We start from the raw sequence: 26,376 nt of genomic DNA on the forward strand, positions 1-26,376 counted from the left end.
ATTGGTTGTTGCGCCATTGCCACGCGCGCGGGTGGTACTTGCTCCGGCGGCGGCTGATGTTCTAATCTTGGTTCTTGCAACCTTGGGGCGAGTGGTGGTGGATGCGGCGGCAGATGATACGGAAATGGTGGTTGTTGCCGCATTCCGGCGGGTAATAGTGGCCACGGTGGCAGCTGATACAAAAATGGTTGTTGCGGTTGCCGCGGGTGGTAGAGGCCCCGGCGGCGGCTGATATTATAATCTTGGTTGTCGCAACCTTGGGGCGAGTGGTGGTGGATGCGGCGGCAGATGATACGGAAATGGTGGTTGTTGCAGCATTCCGGCGGGTGGTAGTGGCCACGGTGGCAGCTGATACATAAATGGTTGGTGCGGCATTGCCGCGGGTGGTAGAGGCCCGGGCGGCGGCTGATATTCTAATCTTGGTTGTCGCAACCTTGGGGCGAGTTGTGGTGGATGCGGCGGCAGCTGATGGACTTCTGGTTGTTGCAGCCTTGCGGCGGGTGGTGGCAGCAGCTGAAGCAATATTGGTAGTTGCAACCTTGCAGCGAGTGGCTGAGGTGGAATATTAATGGGTGGTTGTGGTTGTGGTTGTGGTTGTGGATGAATAGACAGAGAGAGATTAAGCCACGGACCATTTCCTTGGTCATCTTGTTGTTGCAGGGGCGGTGGTTGTGGTTGTGGTTGTGGTTGTGGATGAATAGACAGAGAAAGATTAAGCCAGGGATCATTGTCATGATCTTCTTGTTCTTGCGGTAACGGAGAAAGGGTAAGCTGCTGACGATTGTCCTGATCTTCCTGTTCTTGCAGTTGTGGTGGTGGCGGAGGAAAAAAAAGAGGAAGAGTAAGCTGCGGATCATTGTCATTATCTTCTTCTTCTAGTGGGGGTGGTGGCGGTAGTGGTGGTGGTGGTGGTGGAAAAGGAATAGGAGGAAAAGATAAAGAAAGAGCAAGTGCTTGTTCATGTTCATCGGCCATATCGTCTATGTTCTTCTTGGGTGAAGAGTACTGTTCAGGACTATAACAGAACAAGAAAAATGATCGAATGCAAGAAACAATGAGAATTGAAGGGCATGTGAAACAGAGTATATATATATATATATATATATATATATATATATTAGAGATAGATGTGAAGAAACAGAGGATGGACCAACTAAATTTTCAGAATTGTTAGTAGTATGTGATACTTCTGTTTAACATATATATATATACACACACAAACACACACAAGAGGAAAAGGGGTTCTGCTTTGCTCGCCACTGTGAGTAGGGTTGTAAAATGAGCCGGCCACCAATTTAACCCAATAAAATTCCATTATGACAACACTCTCTCCCAAAAAATGGTCAAATTTTGAGGGTTTTTTTTTTTTTTTTCGATAAATAATTTAACAAATTTTGCGGATTTGCAACTTTTGGTTGTAGTCTAAGAAAAAAAGCCTAAAAGAATTGGATAATGAAAAAAAGTTAACAAATTTGCACCTTATTTGGCACTCATGCATAAAAAATGAATTTAAAATGAATGTCAAATTAGGTTCTTGCTTCTTCTTTTCTCTCCATTCAACTCGAAGGTGACTTTAAACTCGAAATAAAATTAGCAAATGGGCAATCGAGTATAGTGTGACAAGTTGATTCTTCTACTTGTCCAATACATGTAGCATTAATAATCACACTTATTTGTAAATTCAATAATAAAATCCTAAAATATATCTAAATTAAACATTACGTCAAATAATAATAATAAATAAACAAATATTCCGGTGCTCATGGATTCGAGCTCGTTACTGGTGGTGTGTGTGGTGTGAGCAGTTGTGGCAGTGTCTTCTTTGACCCAAAGGTGGCATGTTTGATGTGGCGTTTTTGTGGGTGGTGTATGTCGTGTTTGATGTGGCGGCGGTGTGTGGTTGTTGCGGTGTGGCGGTGTGATTGAGGCGGCGCATGGGTGTTGCGGTGTGTGGTTGTGGGGACATCTTCTTTGACCCAGAGGCGGTGTGCTTGATGTGGCGGCGGAGTGTAGTTGTGGCGGTTGTGAGTGTGAGGGATTACATAGTTAGGGCTAGGGTTATTTTTGTCGATTAACAGGTTTAAGGGTAAATATGACTTTTGAAATCTATGAGGTGTCAATGTAAATTAGTGCGTTGATTGTCTGCTGAATGGCGTTGACCCAAACCTCATGGGCGTGTGAGTACAATTTACCCTTTAAAATATGTACTTATTTCACTTGGTACATTACCATTTTAATTTAAAAATAATAATATATTTATCTATAATTGTTTTTATTAATTATAGGAAGTATTAAATCTGTCAATTATCTATCAAATGTTGAAAATAAAAATGGAAAGGAAAAATTATATATATCAAGTGGCAGTAAGTTATACCTGCCTCGTTAACAAATCTTCCCAAGGCATCCCAGTGTTACGAACTAACAACTAATCAGTGTATAAATGGAATTCGCGTACAATGAATTGAAAAAGCAAATTCGAGAAAATTGAGTTCACGAATTTTGAGCGAATTCACTCCCAAAAATTGAATCCGAGCACAAAACTTGGGAACAGCTCCTACTTCAACGAATTATATGACTCATGTTTGAATTAGAATGTCTTAACTCTTAACACAAATTCAATTTGAATGGTAAAAATGTCACTATGCCATGTTCAGTTCCATAAAATTGGCAATTAAAATTAAAAAAAAAAATAGTTTAAAATTGAAAACAAAAATATGTTCAATTCACATTCAGTTTGGGTTGACCGGTTTAAGTTACACCCTGATATTGCAAGCAAAACTCCATCCCACCAAAACCAACATAAACTCATTTATTCTCATTGTTTCTTGCATTCTCATTCTTGCTCTGTTTTTGTCCTACACAAAGTACTCTTCACCCATGAAGAACAAAGACGAAATGGCCACTAAGCAAGAAATGATCAACAGAAAGAGAAAATCATCAGAGCCCCAACAACAAGAAGATCATCTCCTCCAGCTGACTCTTTCTACACCTTTTCCTTCCACCACCCCCCCAACACCAATAACGCCGCCACCGCTGCCGCCACCACCACCCTTGCAAGAAGAACAAGAAGACCATGATAATGAGCTGCAGTTTACTCTTCCACCACCCCATGTCGTCTACATGGACCCTTTGGGCCTAATGCCGGTCTGGAATCCTACACCCCTCCCTACAGTTCCGCCACCACCACCACCCACAATGCTGCAACAACCACAACAATCATCTTTGCCACCACCCCATTTCTTCTGCATGACACCTTTCGGCCCAATTCCGGTCTGGTATGCTATACCCCTCACTACAGTTCCACCTTGGGCCACCACTCGCCGAGCCACCATCCACAGTCTTGCTCATCTTGAATCCCGACAAATCTTTACCATCACAGGACATGTCCAATGCAAGATATGCTATAAACGCTACGAAATTCAATATGATCTTAAAGAGAAATTCAATGAAGTGGGTGGTTTCATAGTAAAAAACAAAGACACCATGCTTGGTCGAGCTCCACAGAAATGGTTGAACCCTGTTCTTCCAATCTGCAAATTCTGTCAAGAACAGGGCAATTACAGAGTCAAGCCAGTGATTGCAGAAAAGAAGAGAGATCAATTGGCTTTTTCTACTTCTGGGTCAGATGATTGGATGTTGTAGTCTCACACAGTTGAAGTATTTCTGCACACACACCAAGAATCATCGATCAGGAGTCAAGGATCGACTTGTTTATCGCACTTATCTTGGACTCTGCAAACAGTTTCAACCCAATGGCCATTTTTGATCCTTATTGAAGATTCTTCATATATAGATAAGCTGTTATTGATTGTTTTTAGAGTTTGTATGAAATGAATTGTTACTTGGTGTTAATTAGTTCATTGTTAATGTTCATATGATGAATTTTTTTTCATTCATTTGTTTAGTTATATATGAATTGTTATTTATTTGTTTGCTGTTCTTTTGAAATAAAATCTGAAATAAATTATATATGAATTGTTACTTATTTGTTTGCTGTTCTTTTTTGTTTTTTAATAATGCGGGTGGGTTGTGCGCGCGCGAGAGAGAATGTGTTGCATTGGGAAGGACTGATGAGGAATAATTAAAATTCAACTATTTATTTTAAACAAAATAAATGGAATTAGGTTTAGTTAATTAAGGAGGTTTAATTAAGGTTTAGGTTTAATAACTAAGTTTTAAGTTTTTATTTAAAGCCTTCTATCAATGGATTTCAAATAAGAAGGTGAATGTAATTATATGAAACTCATGCTTATAATGATTTAGTTGTATTATTAGACTTGTAAAAAATGTTTCTTTCCGACATTTTTCTTTGAAAGAAAAAGATGTATCACTCTACAATCCTTGGAAAACATATTTGTGATTCATTTCAAATTCATTTCTTGTACATGAATGCCATAAGGTGCAAATCTGCCAACAATTTTTATGCATCCAATTATGTGCAAATCTGCAAACTTTGTCGGAAAACAAAAAAAGAAAAAAAGAGAGGAGAGTATCATAATTAAAAATATAGATGATTTATGAACTTAAAAGTTGGTATATCATTTGTGTTAGACCTCAATTGTCCGATTCGAATTGAGTAACAAAGTTCAGGTTACTCGATGCATTTGGATTTGAATCTCTTACCCAAATTCAATCTAAGGTGTAAAAATGTTGAAAAAAGAAAATGATTGTCCAAAAAAATGGTCAAATTCAGGTTGGGTCTGAGTTGGACAGCTCAAGGATACATCCCATATTTGCATATCGGTAACCAGCATGCCCTGAAGTTAAAATCGACCAAAACCCCCTTTTCCTATAGTGTGTGTGTGTGCATGCGCGCGCGCGCAGGGGTTAGGAAGATGGGGAAGATGAAGGCATCCCATTTAATAAGAAAAGTGGCGCAGGGGTTAGGAAGATGGGGAAGATGAAGGCATCCCATTCAAAAAGAAAAGTGGCTCTGCGTTGAGAAAAAACAAGGTGGTTTTCATCAGTTCTTCAGACACTACTGACGAAGTAAATGAAGTTGTGACACCAAGATTAAGATTTTTATCTGTTGGTTTTCTTAATTGCTTTAAATCAAAATATACATAATGCAAAATCTTAAACCTTAGTTGTCAAACCATCCCGGAGGTAGGGACTTAATTTGAATTTCGTTGGGACCACTCCAAGTTATTTTCCTTAGTAATTGTTTGGTGCACGTGGAATGGTGGCTGCATGTGCTCAATGATGGATTATGGATTGTTTTAGGAAGTCAGACACCATCATTGTTGAAAAACAAAAAAAAAAAAAAAAATTATCCTAATTGTCAAACCTAAAATTCTTTTTTGAATTTGAACTACAATTTTTAAATAATTAAACTTAAATCCATTCCTTGTAATCCGGTAGCACCTCAATCAGAAATTGTAAAGATTTGAACAATTTTAAAGGGATGTACAGGTTTTATTAAACACTTAACTAATACCAGTAAAAACCAAATTTTTTCCCCCAAAAAATTAAAAAATTTGTTGAAGCATGATATCTCTTTTAAAGGAATGAACAATATCATTTTTTTTTTTTCGCTTTGAGTTATACCAGAGAATATTGTTTCTTTTTTCAACTCACGTGATATAGCCAAGATTTGGGGAGTTTTAGCGTTTTCACTTTTGCGTTGCCTATTATTACTCATTAAGTGAATACTCTTTCATTTTTTAACTCTGACTTGATATAGCCAAATCACATTCAGGGAGTTTTAGTGTTTTCTCTTTCGCGTTGCCTATCATTACTCTTTTCATTATTCTCTCTATATAAAAATTGTATTAAATCAACAAATTGGAATATTCCAATTTAATTATTGTGGCAAAATCATATTAAATGAACAAATTGGATTAATCATATTAAATAGGGAAAATAACTTGGGGCAAGATATATATATATGCATGGGACAAGTGCAAAAAATACCCCTAAAATATACTCCGCGTAACACTTTTACTCATATTTAAAAAAGTGTGCAAAAATCACCCATAATTTTTTCACATTGTGCAAAAATACTCCATATGACATAAATTAGTATTGTAATACCCGTTTTACCCTTGGACCCTTCCGAAAATGTCCAAGGGGGTATATATGCTACTAATCTCACAGTATAGGGGTGTTATGTATACATTACCTTATATATATTTTTTGGAAATCTTTTCTCTATATATATCTCTAAACATTTTTTTTTTAAAAAAAAACTTTGAGAATTTGTAGAATAAGGATTTAAATTTTTTGAGATTCCAGTTTACTCTTTTCTACTAATTTTTTTTTTTTCGTACCAACAATGTTAAACAAAAAAAGTAAATTCCAATATCAGTGCGCACTGATTTTCGGAGTTTGAAAAAATTTGGTTTTCTTTAGTTTGCACTTTATTATTGTTTTTATTTTCTATTTTTATCTTTACTTTTCTTTCATACTTTTATTTTTTTATCTTTTATTTGTCCATTGCCGGTTCTCCAATAGTGTCATTTTGGGTAATTTTATAAAATTATTTATTTTTATATATTTTATAAAATGGTTCAGTTAATTTAATTAATTTAGAGTTTAAATTTGTTAGAGGGGCCTATTTGCACCAGACTGAAACTTTAGGGGTATTTTTTTGTACAAGAGGGACATCTTCCAATAATATCATTTTCGGTCATTTTACAAAATTATTTATTTTTATATATTTTCTTAAATCGTTCAGAATAATTTAGTCAACTTAGGATTTAAATTTGTTAAGAGAGACCTATTTGTATCAAATTAAAACTTTAAGAGTTTTTTTTTTTTTTTTGGCACAAAAGGGGTGTGATATATACTGTTAAAAGAATGTTTTCTGCACTCATATACAGTGGAATCCCCATATAAACTTCTTTTTTCGTTGTCTTTTGTGAGTCAGGGAGGAATTTTACTTTGCGTGAATGGGGGATTTATTCCTTCTTTTAGCTTCCACTTTTCTCATGCTACGTTCTGTCTAAGAATTTTACTTTGCGTGTCCTAATGCTGCATTATTCATTTTCTTTGTTTTTGACAAGGGAATTGAATTCCTTTTGCTTCACCTGTTTATAAGATCATCGTACAGGCCTACTGCAACAACTGCACAAACAAAAACAACACAAACAAATCACTGATATCATCATCATCATCATCATCATCATCATCATCATCATCTCTTTACAAGAAATGGCAGACGCAATTGTGACTGAAATCCTGAAGAAGTTGGGTTCGGTGGTTGTCCGAGAGATCGGATTCGTGTGCGGTATGAAGGATGAATTTGACAAACTCAGAAGCATGCTTTCCACCATTAGAGCAGTGTTTGTCCATGCGGAGGAGCTGCAAGACACAAACCCTGAGGTAGCAGACTGGCTCGAAAAGCTCAACGATGCACTTTATGATGCTGATGACTTGCTGGATGACTTCTCCACACAACTTCTCCGGCGCCAGGTTATGACTCAGGATAAAAGTCTAAAGAAGGTGCGTGTTTTTTTCTCAAGCTCTAACCAACTTGCTTTTGGCTTTAAGATGGCTTATGAGATTATGGCCATTAAGGAGAGGCTAGATGAAATCACAGAAAATAGGAAAAAATTTCACCTCACTGAAAGTCGACCTATAGGGATGCGAGCTAAGAATATTAAGCGGGAGGAGACCTATTCTTCTGTTGATGTAGTAAGTGTTATTAGGAGGGATGTCGATAAAACCAACATTGTACAACTATTATTAAATATTAACATTCAAGAGAATGTGTCCACGGTTGCAATTGTTGGGATTGGGGGAATAGGAAAGACCGCACTTGCATAATTAGTATATAATGACGAAGAGGTCACTAAATATTTTGAACTTAAGATGTGGGTGTGTGTTTCTGACCCATTTGATGTGAAAATCATTGCACAAAATATCATAGGTTCAGAAGTAGGTAAGGACCTTCAGTTAGAAGAAGTGCAAAATCGCTTGAGTTCAAAAATTGATAGAAAAAGATATTTACTTGTATTGGACGATGTGTGGAATGAGAGTCGTGACATGTGGTTAAAATTGAAAGATTTGTTGAAGGGTAGTTCAAGAGGTAGTAAGATATTAGTAACAACTCGCAGTGAATTAGTTCCAAACATTACTCGGGCACATTCACTGTATCTTTTATAAGGCTTGTCTGAGGTGAAATCATGGTCTTTATTTAAGCAAATGGCATTCAAACAAGTGGAAGAGTCGGAGAATCCATTTCGAGTAACAATAGGGAAGGATATTATACAAAAGTGTAAAGGGGTTCCTTTTGCCATAAGAGCTATAGGAAGCCTACTATACTATAAAGATACAGAGGCTGAATGGTTACTTTTCAAAAATAATGATTTGTTGAAAATGGCTCAAGTAGAGAATGTTATTTTACCAATACTAACGCTAAGTTACAATTACCTCCCTATGGATCTGAAGCGATGCTTTGCATTTTGTTCTTTATATTTGAAAGATGAAAAAAATTATGAGGACGAATTAATCCAATTGTAGATTGCAGAGGGATTGGTTCAGTCAGTGTATGAGAATCAACAATTGAAAGATGCAGCTGATTTGTATTTTATGAATTTACTAAGGAGATCCTTTTTTCAAGACGTCGAAAGAGATGAATGGAATGAGATAATAAGTTGCAAAATGCATGATCTTGTGCATGACCTTGTACAGTCCATGGCAAGGCTTGAGAACTCCACTTTGAATTTAGGCGTAGAAAGTGTTACCGAAAGAACCCGTCATGTGTCATTTGGTTTTCGTGTAGATTTAAAATGGGGAATACCAATACAGTTGGTGAAAGCTAAAAAGTTATGAACATTTATTTTGAATGATCAAGATTTAGAAGAAACAACTTTTGAAAGAATTGTTTCAACTTATAAATGTTTACGCGTGCTAAATCTGAAGAAGATGCGAGGTTACCGAAACAAGCTGAACAAAGTGCCAAATTGTATAACTAAGTTAAAACATTTAAGGTATCTTGATCTTAGTGGCAGTAATATCAAGATTCTTCCAAATTCCATAACCAAGTTGCAAAATTTGCAGACCTTAAAGCTCAATGAATGTACAGATCTTGTAGAATTGCCCAGAGATATTAAAAAATTGGTGAACCTTAGGCATATTGAGCTTGACGGGTGTTTGCAATTGACTGGCTTGCCATGTGGATTGGGTAAGTTGACGTCTCTTTTGACACTAAAAATATTTGCAGTGGACTCATTCAGCGGGTTGAGTGAATTTCAAAACCTAAACAATTTAAGGGGAAAGTTATGTATCCATATACGTAGCTGCGGGTATGTGAAAAAGGTAACAACAACAGCAGCAACGGGAAGAATGCAGGGAACAAAGTACTTGGAGGCCAAACAATACCTTAAGAGCCTGGAATTAGAATTTGATAGGGATGAAGATAATGGGGTTTTGTTGGAATCCCTACTTCCACACTCGAATCTGAAGGAGCTGAAAATAGAGGTGTTACGAAATAAGGATCGAATAGGAGTTTATAAGAACAAAAGAAAAATAATAACAAGAAAAATGAATAGGCACACACAAAAGGGATAAGGATTTATACGTGGTTCACCCTCACAAATAGGGTTACATCCACGGGTGATGATGATTCGTATCACTATAAAGAAGAAGATTACAAACTGAAGAACGTTTTGGTTCTTCCTCACAATAATCTGTCTTCTCACACCACTCACTTATCAACAAAGAAGACTCACTCAACACTCAAGAACTACCCCAAATAGTATATGGTTTAAACAAAGAGAAAAACCCACCCAAAGACAAGTTTCAAGTGTCACTTGAAGATTGCACACACAAAAGGATTTTCTCACACACACAAAACCAATATACTCTCTTGAGCAGAATATTATCTTATTCTTGGATGCCTCTCGGATGCTTCAAACAATGGAGGGCAAAGGCTATTTATAGCCAAAATGGGACACCAAAATGAGACTACTTGGTGATCACTCAAATGACTTGTTGGGCACACATTCTTAGAGGCCAAGGCTACTTGGTTACCACTCAAAAGACTTGTTGGGCACACATTCTTGGAGGCCAAGAATCTTGATGACATTATGGGTGATGCAAGCCTCAAATTGAGCCATATGTTTAACAAATCTCCGCCTTGGCGAAAATTCTCCACCTTGACAAAAATTTCGAATGAGCCACAAAACTCCATCCTTGGCAAAATTTCTCCGCCTTAGCAGAAATGATAAGACAACATCATAAAGAGTCTTTCTTCAACACAATGTGAGTAATAAAAATAACGCCATCATCATCTCCAACAGAAAATAAATTAATAAAGAATTTTAGTTAAATTTAAGTCATCCTCAAACTTCAACCTCAGGCTCTTATTCTTCAACCCATACATGTCTTGCGCAGCCACAAACATAATTTCAGTATTTGTGTCAAACTCTAAATACTTACCAAAAGCAACCTCAGAAATTCCAAGTTTTATATCTCCTTCAGCAACCTTCTCCAACCACTCACAAACCACCTGCTGGTAATGAAAAGTCATCTTCTCACCTTTGTGGAGAATAAGATGTCCTTGACTTTTCCCCGCATCTCTATTGTGACCAACTACTTGCTTCCCACGCATCTTAATGACACTCGAATGGACTATCTCATTGCCACCAAGATTATTGCAAGTCAATATCACACTTGTCCTCATAGGTTTGCCTCCCTGTAAGGACTGTTGCAATTTCGGTTGCCATCTGCAAACGGATTTCATTCTCCTACCATGTTGTGTAGTCCCCTCACAACCTTTTTGAGAATTAGGATCGTAACTCCTCTTTTTATCTTTTCTTTTGCCAATACCTTGCTGAGTGAGCAGGGTCTGCATCTTAATGCGCCAAAGACTAAAACTAATCTTACCATCAAATTTCTCAATCTCGTATTTTGTCGACATCTCAAAAACTCCCCAAAAGCTCTGATACCAGTTTGTTACAAAATAAGGATCGAATAGGAATTTATGAGAACAAGAGAAAAATAATAACAAGAAAAATGAATAGGCACACACAAAAGGGATAAGGATTTATATGTGGTTCACCCTCACAAATAGGATTGCATCCACGGGCGATGATGATTCGTATCACTATAAAGAAGAAGATTACAAACTGAAGAACGTTTTGGTTCTTCCTCATAATAATCTCTTTTCTCACACCACTCACTCACCAACAAAGAAGACTCACTCAACACTCAAGAAATACCCTAAATAGTATATGGTTTAAACAAAGAGAAAAACCCACCCAAAGACAAGCTTCAAGTGTCACTTGAAGATTGCACACACAAATTGATTTTCTCACACACACAAAACCAATATACTCTCTTGATCCGAATATTGTCTTACTCTTGGATGCTTCTCGGATGCTTCAAACTATGGAGGGCAAAGGCTATTTATAGCCAAAATGGGACACCAAAATGAGGCTACTTGCTGACCACTCCAATGACTTGTTGGGCACACATTCTTGGAGGCCAAGGCTACTTGGTGACCACTCAAAAGACTTGTTGGGCACACATTCTTGGAGGCCAAGAATCTTGATGACATCATGGGTAATGCAAGCCTCAAATTGAGCCATATGTTCAACAAGAGGAATATGGGGGAGTGAGTTTCTAGCCAAGTTGGATGATGGTTGATAAAATTGGCTTATTCTTTTCATTTCTCCCAAAACTAGTCAGAATTCATATGCAATTCTCTCACAGATGCAAACATCTTCCACTATTTGGCCAACTTCCTTCTCTCCAATTTCTAAGGCTTTGGCAAATGGTATCCCTGGAGTTCATGGAGGACAACAGTAGTAGTGGAAGTGGGAGTGGTAGTGGTGGTGGTGAGGAGTCCCTGTTTTCTTCATCTTCATCGAGTGGAGTAGCAGCACCAGCACCAACACCAACACCAACACCAACACCAACATTCTTCCCATCCCTCAAACAACTTCAACTCTGGGAATTGCCTAACTTGAAGGGATAGTGGATGAGCCAAGCAAAAGAAGAAGAAGCAACACCAACTTTACTGCGCCAACAACATTTGAAGAAGCTCCCATCAGTTCATTCTCTTACCCAATTAAGCATCCAAAGTTGCCCTAATCTGGCATCAATGCTTATTCTGCAACCATGTCTTGAACAACTAGATCTCTCTAACGTCAGCAAGAAGGTGGTAGAAGAAGAGTTAAAGATGACATTGTTGTCCCCAACCCCAACAACAGATACACTCGCAACCTCTTCTTCATCTTCCAATTTAAAGTCTCTGTCTTTATGGTTCATTGACGATATAGTTACTCTCCCAGAGCCAGAGGAGTTGTTTCTAAGCCTCACTTCTCTCCAGAATATTTCAATTGGTTATTGTGCAAGACTAACCTCTCTGTTCGGTGTGCTGCGGCCTCTCACCGCCCTCCTTTCTTTGGCAATTAGCAATTGCAAAGAGCTTCATCTGTTAGATGATGACAACGGCATGCAATATCTTAGGAACCTAACGGATCTATGTATCCAAAGTATTCCAAAATTGGTATCTCTTCCCGTGGGGCTTCAACATCTTACCACACTACAAACTCTACATATTGAGCATTGTGACAATTTGATGGCTTTACCGGAGTGGTTAGGTCGGCTCACTTCATTACAACAACTTACAATTACACATTGTGCAGACGTGTTAAATGATAAATGCAAGAGAGGAACAGGGGAAGATTGGCCAAAGATTGCTCACATCCCAAATGTTTATATTTCAGCGAAGTGGTGGTGACATATGAGGTAAATTCATCCTTTATGATTTGGATTTGTTGAACACCATAAAACTCCATCTTATGCTTCTCTCTGTTCATTTCTGGAAATTATTGAATTGATTTGTTCAGATTAAGGCCCTTGTATCATATTAATTAGCTTGAGGTTTCTGCAATTTACAGGCAGAAAAGGGGTGGAAGCAGTGAGCATGAGCAGCCACAAAGTAATTGGCCAAGGCCGTAGGGATGACCATTAGTAATCTACACAGTTACATCATGCGCCTATGTGTTACTACAATCTAAAAAGAATACTGTTTTGTTTCTCAGAATTTCATAGGTGGTATTCTCTCATCAACTTTTCCTTGTTTCTCTTTTCTTTTTCTTTTTTTTTTTTCATTTTTTTTTTTCATATTGAACTCTAGTATTTGCTAATGGAAACAATAATTTTGAAATTGGCTCCATATGCATGCTTATTTATAGTGAATGAATTATCAAATATATTCACATGGCTGGTCACAGGATGTGATGATTAAATTAGTAATGTTACAAATAATAATAGTAGCAGTACTTTAACTTATCAACTGAGACATTTATTTTGAAACAACAAAAAATAAATTTATTTTGAGTGGGAGGAAGTATTATTATTATTATTCTTATTTTTGAAAGGTTAAGCAATTTATTATATCACTATGACTGGGTATCATAATTTTTTTTCGGATTTAGGGGTTCGAACCATTTGAACATGGGTTGAACCCACTTGGGTTCATGATAGAGGGAGAGAGAAGCCTGAGAATTGAACAATTTTGGCAGCCTTGGAGTAGGGCATTTATTGGGGATTAGGTATTTACAAGTTTTATACAACTAAATCATTGTTAGCATGGATTTCATATAATTCCATACACGTTATTTGAAATCCATTGATTGAAGACTCTAAATCAATCTATACGTATTGTAAAAACTTACATCTTAATCATTAAGTCTAAATCTTAATTATACTCCTTAAATAAGTAAACTTAACTTCATTCATTTCAAATATTCAAGTACTTAATTATACTCCTTAAATAACAGTACGTTGTTAACAAAGTTTCTCATTATTAAATGTCGGAGATGCCATCGTTTTCCTTTCTTATTCATGAATTCTGGACACATTCTCTCTCTCTCACACACACAGAGAGTAGAAATTCTGCATAGTTGTTTATTGTCCATTGAAGGAAGGAACTTTCCATTATATTAGAAAGAAAAAAACACTAAATTTACACACATATAAAATTGAGCAACAGACCCCTCAATAGTATCTGGATTAGCAATGCTTATTGTTGATGAATCATATATAATTTCTTTTAAAAGAATGAACAAATTTTTATTTTATTTTTTCATAAGCAAGGAATAAACTATTTCATTACATGAAAATTATACAATTACATTTTATATATGGCATTATTACCAATTAACATTTCATTATCCATAACATTAATTCGGATCACCATATATATACAAATCATCTATGATCACCATATATACAATTTGAAACCAACAATCAGTGTATAACATCTTATCTATATATTATTGTAATGACTCGAACTTGAGGGTCCGAATCACTAACCGGGTTCTTATCCGAACCCAAGGTCACTAAGAACACTACCGTCCTTTCTTATGTCAATACATAATATATGTGTCATGTAACGACCCGAAAAGATACCAAAATAATAATAATAAAATAGCTAAAATTTCGGCATGACATCCGCAAAAAAAGTCCCTCTACAACCTGTTGAAATACCAAAAAAAAAAAATATACAATGGCCTCACTGGGCCTTAAAAATAACCTGTCCTGTCCCAATGCACAATACAAGTATTACATCACATTCCCAAAATAATTACATACATATCAAAAATCCCCTTTCACCATTTCATCCAAACAGAAACACATCTTAGTTACATCAAGTTACAGTCCATAAAATGTAACTAGAATTTAAAAGTCCAAATCTTACAACATTGTACCCATTAAACTAGAGTTTCATAAAGTAGTTAAGAGTGCATTACAAAATATTAAGGTTTTAATGCAAAAGATAGCAAAATAAAATAGATCCCCAAGCTCGTCTAAACTTGTGGTGGATAGTCGTCTGCCACCTCTTTTCCATGTCCTGAAAAATGTTAAAAATAATGGGGTGAGAATAAGCTCAGTAGGAAGTGTCTAAAACACTCTTCTTATATCTCCGTGAATCCATACAATGAATAGATAAAAGTGAACGGGATCATGCCACAGGGAAACGCACATTCTCAAACACAATAACAAGTATGTAACAAATATCAACCAATCACAAGTTTACCACAATTTCATGAAGTGCAATGTTATGCAAATGTCACTCCCTATTTTCTGAAACAATTCCATTTCAACTTCCAAACCGTTAGTGTAATCCGACCCAAGGCACCTCCAAGGCGTTACGAATAGAGGGTTGACTAACTATCCACGACCACAATGCACCTCCAAGGCGTCGCATCCGGCCTAGTTAGCTCAACCATACTCCCTTCTAGACTACACTAACAACATGGACCGCTAGGCGCCTCCTAGGCTTCCGGTTTTCGCGAACTCCTTTAAAAAAATATATATATTTTTCCTAAGAACAATTTCATTTATTTTAAAACATTTTTCCCCCTTTTTTTTTCCCAATGGATGCATGAATGCTTCATTCTTCATTTCATCACTTCAACCATAAAGTTCCCACATACATATATATATATATATATATATATATATATATATATTTCAAATACATTAATAAATTACTAAAAATAGACAACTCATATTCTCATTTCACATTTTACTAGCAATATAAATATACAATTCACAAATTTATTTCCATAATTATAACATAAGTTTTTCATAGGAATTGAATTTATGAAAACAAACCAACACTAAGCATACTTCTTTACAAGTTAAAAATCATCATACTAGTAAGCCCAATTAACACATAACACACATTTATCACCATTAATATAAATAACCCTAACAAATATAATCACAAAAATTTAAAATTAAGCATGCTTAAAGTCAAATTAAAAGGGAAAATTCACAAGAAATCCTAGACATAGTAGATTAGAGCACCTCTACCTCAATTGAAAGAAAAAGCCCTAATTTTGAAATCCCTAGGCTTAGCTAAATGGTGTTTGACTCCTATCAAATTGACGGCCTTGACGAGCTTTCCAACTTTGCTTCACAAGGTTCTACCAAAATCTCAAAGATAAAGGAGGGATCAAGCTTTGAATGGTGAAAAGAGAAAGAAAAACCAATGTTACAGAGAGAGAGAATAGAACTACCGAGAGAGAGAAACGAGTCTGTGAAATGGCCTTATGGCCTTTATCATTGTTAACACATTTTTGTGGGTCCCACAGCTGAAAAGAATTCATTTTATATATATATATATATATATATATATATATATATATATAAAATTTAGAAATATTACATGTCATCCTAGGGTTTATAATAATAATAATAATAAAATGAGATCATAACTACAAAATATGCCAAGACATTCCACTAACCCCTTAAAACCTGTGGAGGAGCGTCGTCCGCCATGTGATGTTTCCAATTTTCGTCATTTTTACCGTTTTGCGTACCGGACACCGTGGAGTGTGCCGATTGTGTACGAGAGTTGTTTGAAGCATTTCCTTGAGTCCAGAACTCTTTGAAATGTAAGGGTGATCATTTTTGCATTTTTCAGTTTTTCGGACTGAACGGTCCTGTGTGGGACCCGCTACCGGAATTGTTGCTTATGGGGTTTTTGATTGGGTCCATATGCATGATAATCATTTTATTTAATGTATTTTATGTGGTCATAATTTAATATGTGTGTATATATATGTATATTTGTGTGTGGTGTAAAATGAGAAGAAAAATAAAAGAAAAAGAAAATATTTTTGGTGGTGGGATCCACCACCATTTTAATTGGCCAAGAGACCATTTAGGTCTCACATTTCCTCGCTCTTTTCTCTCTCCCCACTAGTCTCTCTCTCACCCCATTTCTTTGCTTTTCTTTTTCATTTTCTATCAAGGCTATAAACCTTGATTTCTCCCTTAATACTTAGAATTTTTGTGTGCTGTTTGCGGCAAATTGAAGCTCACGACGAGATCTACAAGTTGATCGGAGCAATTTCTTGTTTGATGTACTCGAGGTCTAGGGCAAATTTGGGAGTTTTGCATAATTTTGAGGTAGGGGTTCCTAATTCATGTTTTTCGTGTTCTTTTGTGAGTTATCTCTCATTCATTGTTGTAAAGCATGTTTAATTTTGAGTTATTTGCCTTGAAAATGATGTAAATGTTGTATATGAAGTTTATGATCATATGTGTTAATTGAATTATATGAAAAACATGCTTATGTGTTAATTTCCTTGTCTAAGTGTTGATTTTCTATGCCTATTATGTTGTAAACTTGCTAGAAGTGATATATGAAAGCATGTGAAATTTTCTTAGAATTTTTGTAAAACATGCTTATTGGTATTGTATAAAATCCCATATTGCTATACCATTGAAAGCATGAGATATACATGCATACCAAGGGGCATGAATAGAGGAAAATGATTTGGAATAAATGAAAAAGGGATTTTTGGGGAAATGTTTTGATTAAAGTGATTTTGAGAAAACCCGGTCACTGCGGAGTCACCAAAGGGCCGGTGTGTTAATGTAACCTAGAGGGAACTAGAGAGAATGGCCTAGCGTGGTTGAGCTATCTGGGCTCCCAATGATGCCGCGGGGGTACCAAAGGTCAGGGATAGTGGCTAATCCTTCTCTCTTTCGCTGCGGAGTCACCAAAGGACAGGTTATATTAACAGTTTGTGAAGCGATGGATGTTTTCTGAAAATGGGAAATGACATGACATTTGTTTGTGAAGCGATGGATATTGGCATTCATGGCACGACATTTGTTTGTTTTGAACTTGGAATTGATATTGTATTTTCCCTGGTTTAGCATGACCGCTCCCTATCGTTCTATTCACTGTTTGGATTCACGGGGTCACAAGAGGTGTGTCTTAGGCACCACCTACTGAGCAAATTGCTCACCCTATCATTTAACATTTTTCAGGGCCGGGAAAGAAAGTAGTGGAGGCCGAACCATCACAAGCTTAAAGAGAACTAGAAATTTGTTTTTGTTATCTTTTGTACCTTAGCCTATTCTTTTATAAAGTTGTAACTTATGAACATATTTGCATTTTGAAATGTCACTATAATGTCATGATAACACTTATTGTATACTTGGAACTATATAGGCATGTTGTAATGAATGGGATATGATGAGGTATTTTGTGGCAAGCCATTTATGTTTTTAATCATATAATGCCATGATTTGTTGCTGTGAATTTGGGATTCAACTTCATAACAGGCTCAGTATGGGTTTAGACCGTAAAGAGCTCAGCCATAAATCATTCCAGGTAGTTAAGTCTCAGGATGCCATGTTTCGGCCGGCTGATCCTCACTATCAGCTGACCGAAACCCCAAGTTCGGCCGACCTAACCCCTCCACCAGCCGACCGACACGCCTCCAATATAAGTCCCGAGAGCATGCATTCTGCACCATCATTTCAGTCGGCCGACCCTGTAGGTCAGCCGACTGAACTTGCCTTGTCAGTGGACCGATGAAGGCCCATCAACCGGCTGACCATCCCTTTTTGACCTACAATGTTTGACCATCATTATAGGACTGTGTTCTAGGGTATTTTGAACCTCGGAGTGACCTTATGATGGTTTTGGACATAGAAAGTGGGCAGTATGACCCAGTTGACATCGGGTTCGGGCAAGGACCCGGTTAACGGTTCGGACCCTTGGGTTCGGGTCATTACAAAATTAGTATCAGAGCAATGGTTCGAAAACCATTAGGATGACGAGTAGAGGCCTACATAGGGTTGCATGAGAAGTTTTTTGCATTGTTTACATGATTAATTACTACGTGTTTTATTACATGAAGAAACATGCTTAACTGTTTAACTACTTATGTGCTTACGTGTTTATACTAAAGTGTTCATCGTATAGTTTTGCATGCTAAGTGTTGGTATAGTATTATTTCATATTGAATCATCCACGGTGGACCTTAGTGTCATATCATTGAACTGTTTCCCTGTTTTTTTTAGTACGATGTCACCGCGTAAGGAACCAAGGGAAGTTGGCGGCCAACAAGAGGTGATGTTGGTGAAAGTTCAAGCTCCAATCCAGTGGAGCCAGTTGATGAGAAGACACTTCTTAGGGACTTGATTACCCCAAGAGGTGTTTCCACCAAAAGGGATGATGTTGAAGCACCCGTTGAGGAGGGTGAAGGTTCAGCGGAACTGGCATTGAACCGCTTATTGCAGAATACCTTGAGGGCAATAATTGCTACTCTTTCGCAACCGGTACCTCAATCGGTAGTTCAAGTGGAGGAGACGCCGGCGCAGAAATGTCTCAAGTTGATTTCAGGATTTTCTAAATTGATGCCGGTAATGTTTGAAGGTGGTGCAGATCCCATGGTAGCGGACGACTACATGGATCAAGTAGAAACTCAATTGACCTTTATAGATGTGACGGATGATTATGTGAAAATCATTTTAGCCACTTACAAGTTTTCCAAGGATGCCAAACTTTGGTGGAAGTCGGTCACCAACCGGCACAAGGTGGATGAGATGAGCTGGGATATGTTTAAAGAACTGTTCTACGAGAAGTATTTTCCGGTCACCAAGAGATGGGAGCTAAGGGACTAGTTTAATGGCCTTATCCAATGCAATATGTCAGTGACAGAGTACGAAAACAAGTTCACCTTATTCTCTCGCTTTGCTTCAGAGATGGTGAGCAATGAAGTTGATAAGACTCGGAAGTTTGTTTTCGATCTCGATTACAAAATGAGGCTGTTGATAACGACACAGTACATCAAAGTTTATACAGAGGCAGTGGAAAGAGCATTGATGCTTGAGGCGGATGCCAAAGATAGAAATGCAGGAAAAGAATAGTGGAGACAGAAGAGGAATGCATGACCATCTTCAGAAGGACTTTCATGGAAGAGGAATATGGGTGGTTCGTCTCAGTTTTAGGGACAGTAGTCTGCACGATCCGCTCCTACCATTCCTATGCCAGCTGGGTCTGATAAGAGTGGAGTTGTTTGTTTTCAGTGTCACCAATCTGGACATTATAAATCCAATTGTCGTATGAGGTCGTCTTCAGTTTCTTCAGCTCCGAGGGCTTGTTATGGGTGTGACCAACAAGGCCATTTGATTCGAGACTGTCCGAATCAGAGAGCAGGCACCACTAGTAGCAGAGGGATAAGACAGAGGTCGTCACAGTCGGCTACAACTCAATCAGGTTTTTAACCGCCGCTACCACCATAGCTTGCCATGTCTTCTCAGGGTTCACGACTAGTTAGGAAGGATACTCTTATTGTGTCGGCGCAGCAGTTCGGTGTTCAGGTTGGCAGTTTTCAGGCACAGGCACCGCAGGGACGTGTCTTTGCGCTTGCTCAGACTGATACATCTTCTGGACTGTCAGTTCTCCGAGGTATCTTTCCTCTTCCTCTTTAGGTACACTTCTCTCCTCAAATCTTTGGTATGCTTTTTTTTTTTTTTTTTTTTTTTTTTTTTGTGTTGTTTTGATGATTAATGTTGCCATGTTTAGATTCAAGCCTCCCATGTTGATTTTGTTTCCATTTTTAGAATTTTGGGCATGTGTATATATATGTATATATGTGTATACATCGTTTTTGTTTTCAAATTTGGTTCAGGGGTCACATGCCATTTTAAGTGACCATTTTTGCATTGTTGAATTGTATAGGGGGTCACGAGCTTTGAAGTGCCATTAGGATGTGCCCCATGTCTTCCACGTCACGAACGGGTGACTTTTCATTTCTCAGCAAGTTCGATCGATCACACTAGTGCCCTGATCGATCAGGGCACGATTGATCCAATGCATGTCATGATCGATCCAACTTGGATCGATCACATTTTTCTATGATCGTTCGAACTTCACTGTTTTGCATAATTGATACTCCTATACTCTCTCTTGTATCCATGCTATTATATTTATGCCCAATGCCTGTGTTTTCCATATTGGTTGCATTATTTGCCTATCATGTCTAGCATGTTTCACATATTTGATCATTCACCGTCTATACTTGGCTACATTACCACTTGCATAGATAGGTTCATGTACTTATATTCTGAGTTATTTATCTTAATTTGACAAGCATGTTTCTATCTGTTGTGTTTTCATTTCTATATCTCCTATACTATTTCCTATTACTGACTACAATTGCAAGTGTTCTTTTTTTTTTTTTTTTTTTTTTTTTTTTTTGCAGGCTATGACTAGGTTTAAGAATATAACCAGCCGGACATATGACCGCCAAGTATGGCAGAGGATAGAGGAGCCGGAGGAGCCAACTCCTAATTAGTTCGAGCACTCCTCCTCTTCTTCTTCTTCATCACATGAGGCTGAGCACACGCCACCTCCTTCACCTATTCCAGTGCCACCACCGGCACAGCCTAGCATGGTTTGAGACCAGGTTACTCAGAGATATGCGCGCCTAGCAACCATCCCATGTTCGACCACATAAACACATAAGAATAAAGATATACACATATATAAAATGAATGAAACCCACAATACCATGTTCATTACTTGTCACTTAATCAAAAAAAAAAAAAAAAAATTACACCAACCGTGCCTACTACTTGCCATCATTATGTATTACATACTTTTCACCTTATCATATATAACATGCTTTCAAATACTTTCACATTTCATTTACATAATTGGTTTATACAATTATTCCACATACATGGCCACGTAACACAAATTTTTGCAATTAAACACGTAAACATGTAAACACTTATCAAAAAAACGTGTCTTTCAAAACCGCAACACATAAGCAAGTATTAAGTAAACATGCTTATCAAAACAATAAACATTTTAACATGCAATACTTCTAAATCAACTTAAATCCCACTTAGGTTAACCCTACCCGTCATCCTTAGGTTTTCGAACCTAAAACTCTGATACCAAATTTGTAACGATCCGAACCCAAAGATCCGAATTACTAACCGGGTCCTTATCCGAACCCGAGGTCAACTAAGGACACTACCGTCATTTCTTATGTCAATACATAATATATGTGTCATTCCAGGGTTTATAATAATAATAATAATAATAATAATAATAATAATAATAATAATAATAATAATAAAAAAATGAGACCATAACTACAAAATATGCCAAGACATTCCACTAACCCCTTAAAACCTGTGGAGGAGTGTCGTCCGCCACTTCCCTTTCGTATCCTGAAAAATGTTAATAATAAAATGGGGTGAGCCAACCGCTCAGTAGGAAGTGTCTAAGACACGCCTCTTACGACCCCGTGAATCCACATAAAACATAGGGTAGAAGTAAACGGGATCATGTCTCGGGGAAAACAAGTAAAGTAACAATAATATTAACAAATACATACGCAAGTCGTCTAAGCACCAAATGTATAATGTATGCCAATGAAATGTCATGCAATGCAATGTCGCTCCCCATTTCCGAAACAATACCGTTTCAACATCCAAACTGTTAGTACAATCCGATCCAAGGCACCTCCAAGGCGTCACGAAAGGAGGATTGGCTAACTTTTCACTACCACAAGGTAACTCCAAGGCGTTGTATCCGACCTAGTTAGCTCAACCACGCTAGGGTCTCTCCCTAATCCCCTCTAGACTACACTAACACCACGGATCATTAGGCGCCTCTTAGGCGTCCGGTTTTCACAAACACTTTTCAAAAACTTTTCCCAAAAATAATTTCATTTGTTTTTAAAACAAACTTTTCCCTTTACTTTCCTAATGGCAATGCATGAAAAATGCAATTCCTTCAATGCTATGACAATATAAAAATTTCGTACATATCATCCACATCATTTAAGCATTTTTAAAACATGAATTTCTACATAATATCACATTCCCATATTTCCAAATCTTGGCTTTTTATATACTTTCAACTCGCAAATCCAACAACTTAATTACATAAGGTATAAAATAAAATCATTTATTTTCATAACTATAACATCACTTTTCATAACAATTTAAAATTATAGAGCATATAATACATCAACACTAAGCATGCTTCTTCACCACAAGAATTTAATCATATTCATAAGTTCACTTAACACATAACATGCCTTTATCATCTTAAATACCAACAACCACAACAAACATAATCAAAATAATTAAAATTAAGTATGTTTAGAGTCAAATTAAAGAAAAAATTTATAAGAAATCCAAAAAATTGTGAATTAGAACACCACTACCTCAAAATAGATGAAAAGCCCTAATTTATACCCAAAATTCAAAACTTCAAAAGTGCTCCAAACTAGAAATTGCTCCGATCAAAACAAAGGTCTTGACGCGCTCATCAACTTTACTTTAAGTAGCAAGATCAATTCCTAAAGAAAATCTCTAGATCATGGCTTGAAATTGTGTAGAAAAGAAAAAAGAAAAAAGAAAAAAAAGAAATAAGAGTGAGGGAGAAAACTGACGTGAGAAAGTAAGAAATGTAGTCTGTGTAATGGCCTTAAGGCCATTACAATCGAACATACTAGTGGGCCCCACAAACAAACAAAAGTCTTCCATTATTAACAGTATATACACACACACACATACTAATCAGGATCATTAGTATCATTACAATTATGAATCTTCAATATAGATCAAAAAGGGCCATTGGGTTGAAGCTGTTTGCAGAGTCCAAGATAAGTGAGATAAACAAGTTCGATCCTTAGTACTTATTCGATAAGTCTTGTTGTGTGTGCAGAAATATTTCAACTGTGAGAGATTACAACACCCAATCATCTGACCCAGAAGCAAGAATAGCCAATTGATCTCTCTCTTCTTCTTTGCAATCACTGGCTTCACTCTGTAATTGCCCTGTTCTTGACAGAAATTGCAAATTGGAAGAACAGGGTTCAACCATTCGTTTGGAGCTCGATCACGCATGGTGGCTTTGTTTTTGACAATGAAACCAACCACTTCATTGAATTTCTCTCTGAGATTATATTGAATTTGGTAGATTTTATTGCATTTCGTGCATTGGACCTGTCCTGTGATGGTGGAGATTTGTTGGGATTGAAGATGAGCAAGACTATGGATGGTGACTCTGCGAGTGGTGGCCCATGGGAACGGTGCTGGGACTGTTTCGTGCCAAAGAACGGCACGGTAGAGGCGTTCCCGTGATGGAGAAGACCAGAGCGGCATTAGGCCCAAAGGTGTCATGCAGAGAGAATGGGGCGGCGGCGGCAAAGATGATGGTGGCGGTTGCAGCATTGTGGGTGGTGGTAGTGGTGGTGGACAAAGAGTAAGCTGAAAATGATTGTCATGATCTTGTTCTTCTTGGAGTGGTGGTGGTGGTGGAGGTGGAGTAGAGAGAGAAAAAGATGAAGAAAGAGTAAGATGAAAATCATTGCCATGATGTTCGTGCAGGGGTGATGGTGGTTGTTTCTCCGGTGGTGGTGGTGGTGGTGGTGGTGGTGGAGGAGGAGTAGAGGGAGGAAAATATGTAGAAAGAGTAAGCCGCAGATCAGTATCACGATCTTCTTGTTTTTCTTGCAGGGGTGGTGGTGGTGGTTGTTTCTCCGGCGGTGGTGCTGGAGTGGTGGGAGGAAAAGAGGAAGAAAGAGTGAGCTGCAGATGATTGACATGATCTTTTTGCTGTTGTTGTTGGGGCTCTGAGAATTTTCCTGTTCTGTTGATGATTTCTTGGTCAGTCGCCATTTCGTGTTTGTTGTTCATGGGTGATCGAGACTGAAAAGTACTTTGTGCAGGTCAAGAACAGAGCATGCAAGAAGTAATGACAATAAATGGGTTTGTGAAACAGAGTGTGTGTATATATACACATATACACGAGAGATAATGTGATCACCGTATATAAATGGGTTGTGCTTGATTTTTATCTTTAGGGTATGGGGTTTCTACTTGCAATATCTAGGTAACTTGGGCACCAAACTTTATGTGATATTTCTCGAGAGAAATTTTTATTTTTTTATTTTTAAGGTAAAGTACAAAAATGAATTATCGCCTTTTTGTAAATCTCTCTCCTAGCTAAATTAGAAGTTGTTCCTCTGAACTATCCATTTATTACAACTAAGGATAAATCCATCACTAAATATTATTTTACCCTTTATCATTAAAGTTGTTATTTCTTATTAAATTATTTTAGTATATTTTCTCTTATCTAATATTAGTTATACCATTTACCTTTATTTATCTTAAAAATAAAAAAAATTAGATTTGTAATTATTATTTTTTAAAATAATTAACTTATTATTAATGTAATGTTTATGTTTTATTTATTTATATATATGTAATTATGTGTGTGAGTTGTGTAAAATGTATGTAAAAGAAAAAAAAAAATTATAAAAGAATTAGTGGAACCCACCACCATCACCTTAAGGCCTTGAGACCACATTTGGTCTCTATCCTCTCTTCTCCCGCTGGTTCTCTCTCACGCCCTTTATTGTTTTTTTTTTTTTCTTTTCTTTTTCAATCAAAATTTTAGAGCTTAATTACTCTCTCAATACTTAGTAATTTTGGATACCGTTTGCAGCAAATTGAAGCCCACGACAAGATCTTCAAATTCATACCAGCAATTTCAGCTTTTGGCCATTCTCGGGAGTCCGAAAATTGAGACCCATTTTGAGAGTTTGAGGTGAAAATTGGAGATTTTGGCTTAAATTGAGGTAAGGGTGTTTAATCCACAATCTCTTAGGTTTTGGTGAATAATTTTTCCTAATTTGTGTTTAATTTGTGTTCTAATTTGTCTTATTTTCATATTTGTTATATGTTGTATATGAGATGTGTATATATATACATGTTAGTTGTTATGTGATAAAGGACCATGTTAAATTAATGTTAAATTTCATGCATATATGTTGAATTTTATGATTTTGAAACATGATGTAAATTCCTATAATATTCCTATGAGGCATGTATATGTAAATATTTGACTCGTAAGAAATAATAAAAAAAAAAAATTCTTTATTGGTACGTCATTAAAATGCATAAGACATATATGCATTCATTGAGAAAGAATGGAAAAAAATTGATTTGAAAGAAATGAAATGGATTTTGGGAAAGAATTTTGAAAAAGATTTTTGTAAAAAACCAGGCCGCCTAGGAGTTGCCTATGGATCGACTACGGCGTTAGTAAGGCCTAGAGGGGACTAGGGAGACCGCCCTAGTGTGGTTGAGTTACCTGGACCCAAATGACGCTATGGAGTTGCCATGGGTCAGGGACTGTGACCAATCTTCCTCTCGTGCGGCCATGGAGTTACCATAGGACGAGTTCACTAACGGTTTGGAAATAATAATGGAAATGGTTTGGGGAAAATGGGGAGTGACATTGCATGGCACGACATCTCAGTACATGGCATATTTATTTGTGGTATTGGATTAATGATGTGGTATCGTAGTTATACTTTTACTCCCGGCATTATATGATCCCAATTTCCTTATTCTTATTCATTGTGTGGATTCACGAGGTTTCAAGAGGTGTGCCTTAGACACTACTTACTGAGCAATTTTGCTTACCCCTATTTTTTAACATTTTTCAGGTTCGGAAAAGAAGTGGCGAATGACAATCCCCCGCAAGCTTGAAGAAGATTAGGAGTTGAATTTTGTTATCTTTTGTGTTTTAGCTCATTTTTTTTTTTGTATTGTCTCAAATTATGTAAA

The 26,376-nt window shown here is 37.0% G+C and overlaps 3 protein-coding genes and 1 long non-coding RNA gene across 4 annotated transcripts in view; 3 read left to right on the forward strand and 1 right to left on the reverse strand.

Annotated features, from left to right (window-relative positions):
- Nucleotides 1–61: 61 nt before the first annotated feature.
- Nucleotides 62–975, reverse strand: LOC132301062 (formin-like protein 3). Its single transcript, XM_059798350.1, has 2 exons — nucleotides 633–975; nucleotides 62–513 (listed from the first exon to the last, which is right to left on the reverse strand). Exons 1-2 carry the CDS (start codon nucleotides 973–975, stop codon nucleotides 62–64), a joined length of 795 nt encoding a protein of 264 aa, XP_059654333.1.
- Nucleotides 976–2,895: 1,920 nt separating this feature from the next.
- On the forward strand, nucleotides 2,896–3,642 carry LOC132301063 (pollen-specific leucine-rich repeat extensin-like protein 3). Its single transcript, XM_059798351.1, has one exon. It carries the CDS (start codon nucleotides 2,896–2,898, stop codon nucleotides 3,640–3,642), a length of 747 nt encoding a protein of 248 aa, XP_059654334.1.
- A 2,624-nt stretch (nucleotides 3,643–6,266) lies between these two features.
- Nucleotides 6,267–26,376, forward strand: part of LOC132299348 (disease resistance protein RGA2-like) — a 38,020-nt gene continuing 17,910 nt past the window's right edge. Inside the window, exon 1 of the mRNA XM_059795887.1 lies at nucleotides 6,267–7,443. Coding sequence (XP_059651870.1) covers nucleotides 7,153–7,443 — 291 coding nt within the window. The 5' untranslated portion in view covers nucleotides 6,267–7,152. The remainder of the gene's footprint in view (nucleotides 7,444–26,376) is intronic.
- Nucleotides 25,037–26,354, forward strand: LOC132298643 (uncharacterized). Its single transcript, XR_009479914.1, has 2 exons — nucleotides 25,037–25,382; nucleotides 26,256–26,354. It is a non-coding gene; the product is annotated as an uncharacterized LOC132298643 (long non-coding RNA).

The sequence above is a fragment of the Cornus florida genome, unplaced genomic scaffold, assembly GCF_030987335.1.
Source record: "Cornus florida cultivar Cherokee Brave unplaced genomic scaffold, ASM3098733v1 CherokeeBrave_3.0.0_Hap2_Chr03, whole genome shotgun sequence".
Lineage (NCBI taxonomy): Eukaryota > Viridiplantae > Streptophyta > Magnoliopsida > Cornales > Cornaceae > Cornus > Cornus florida.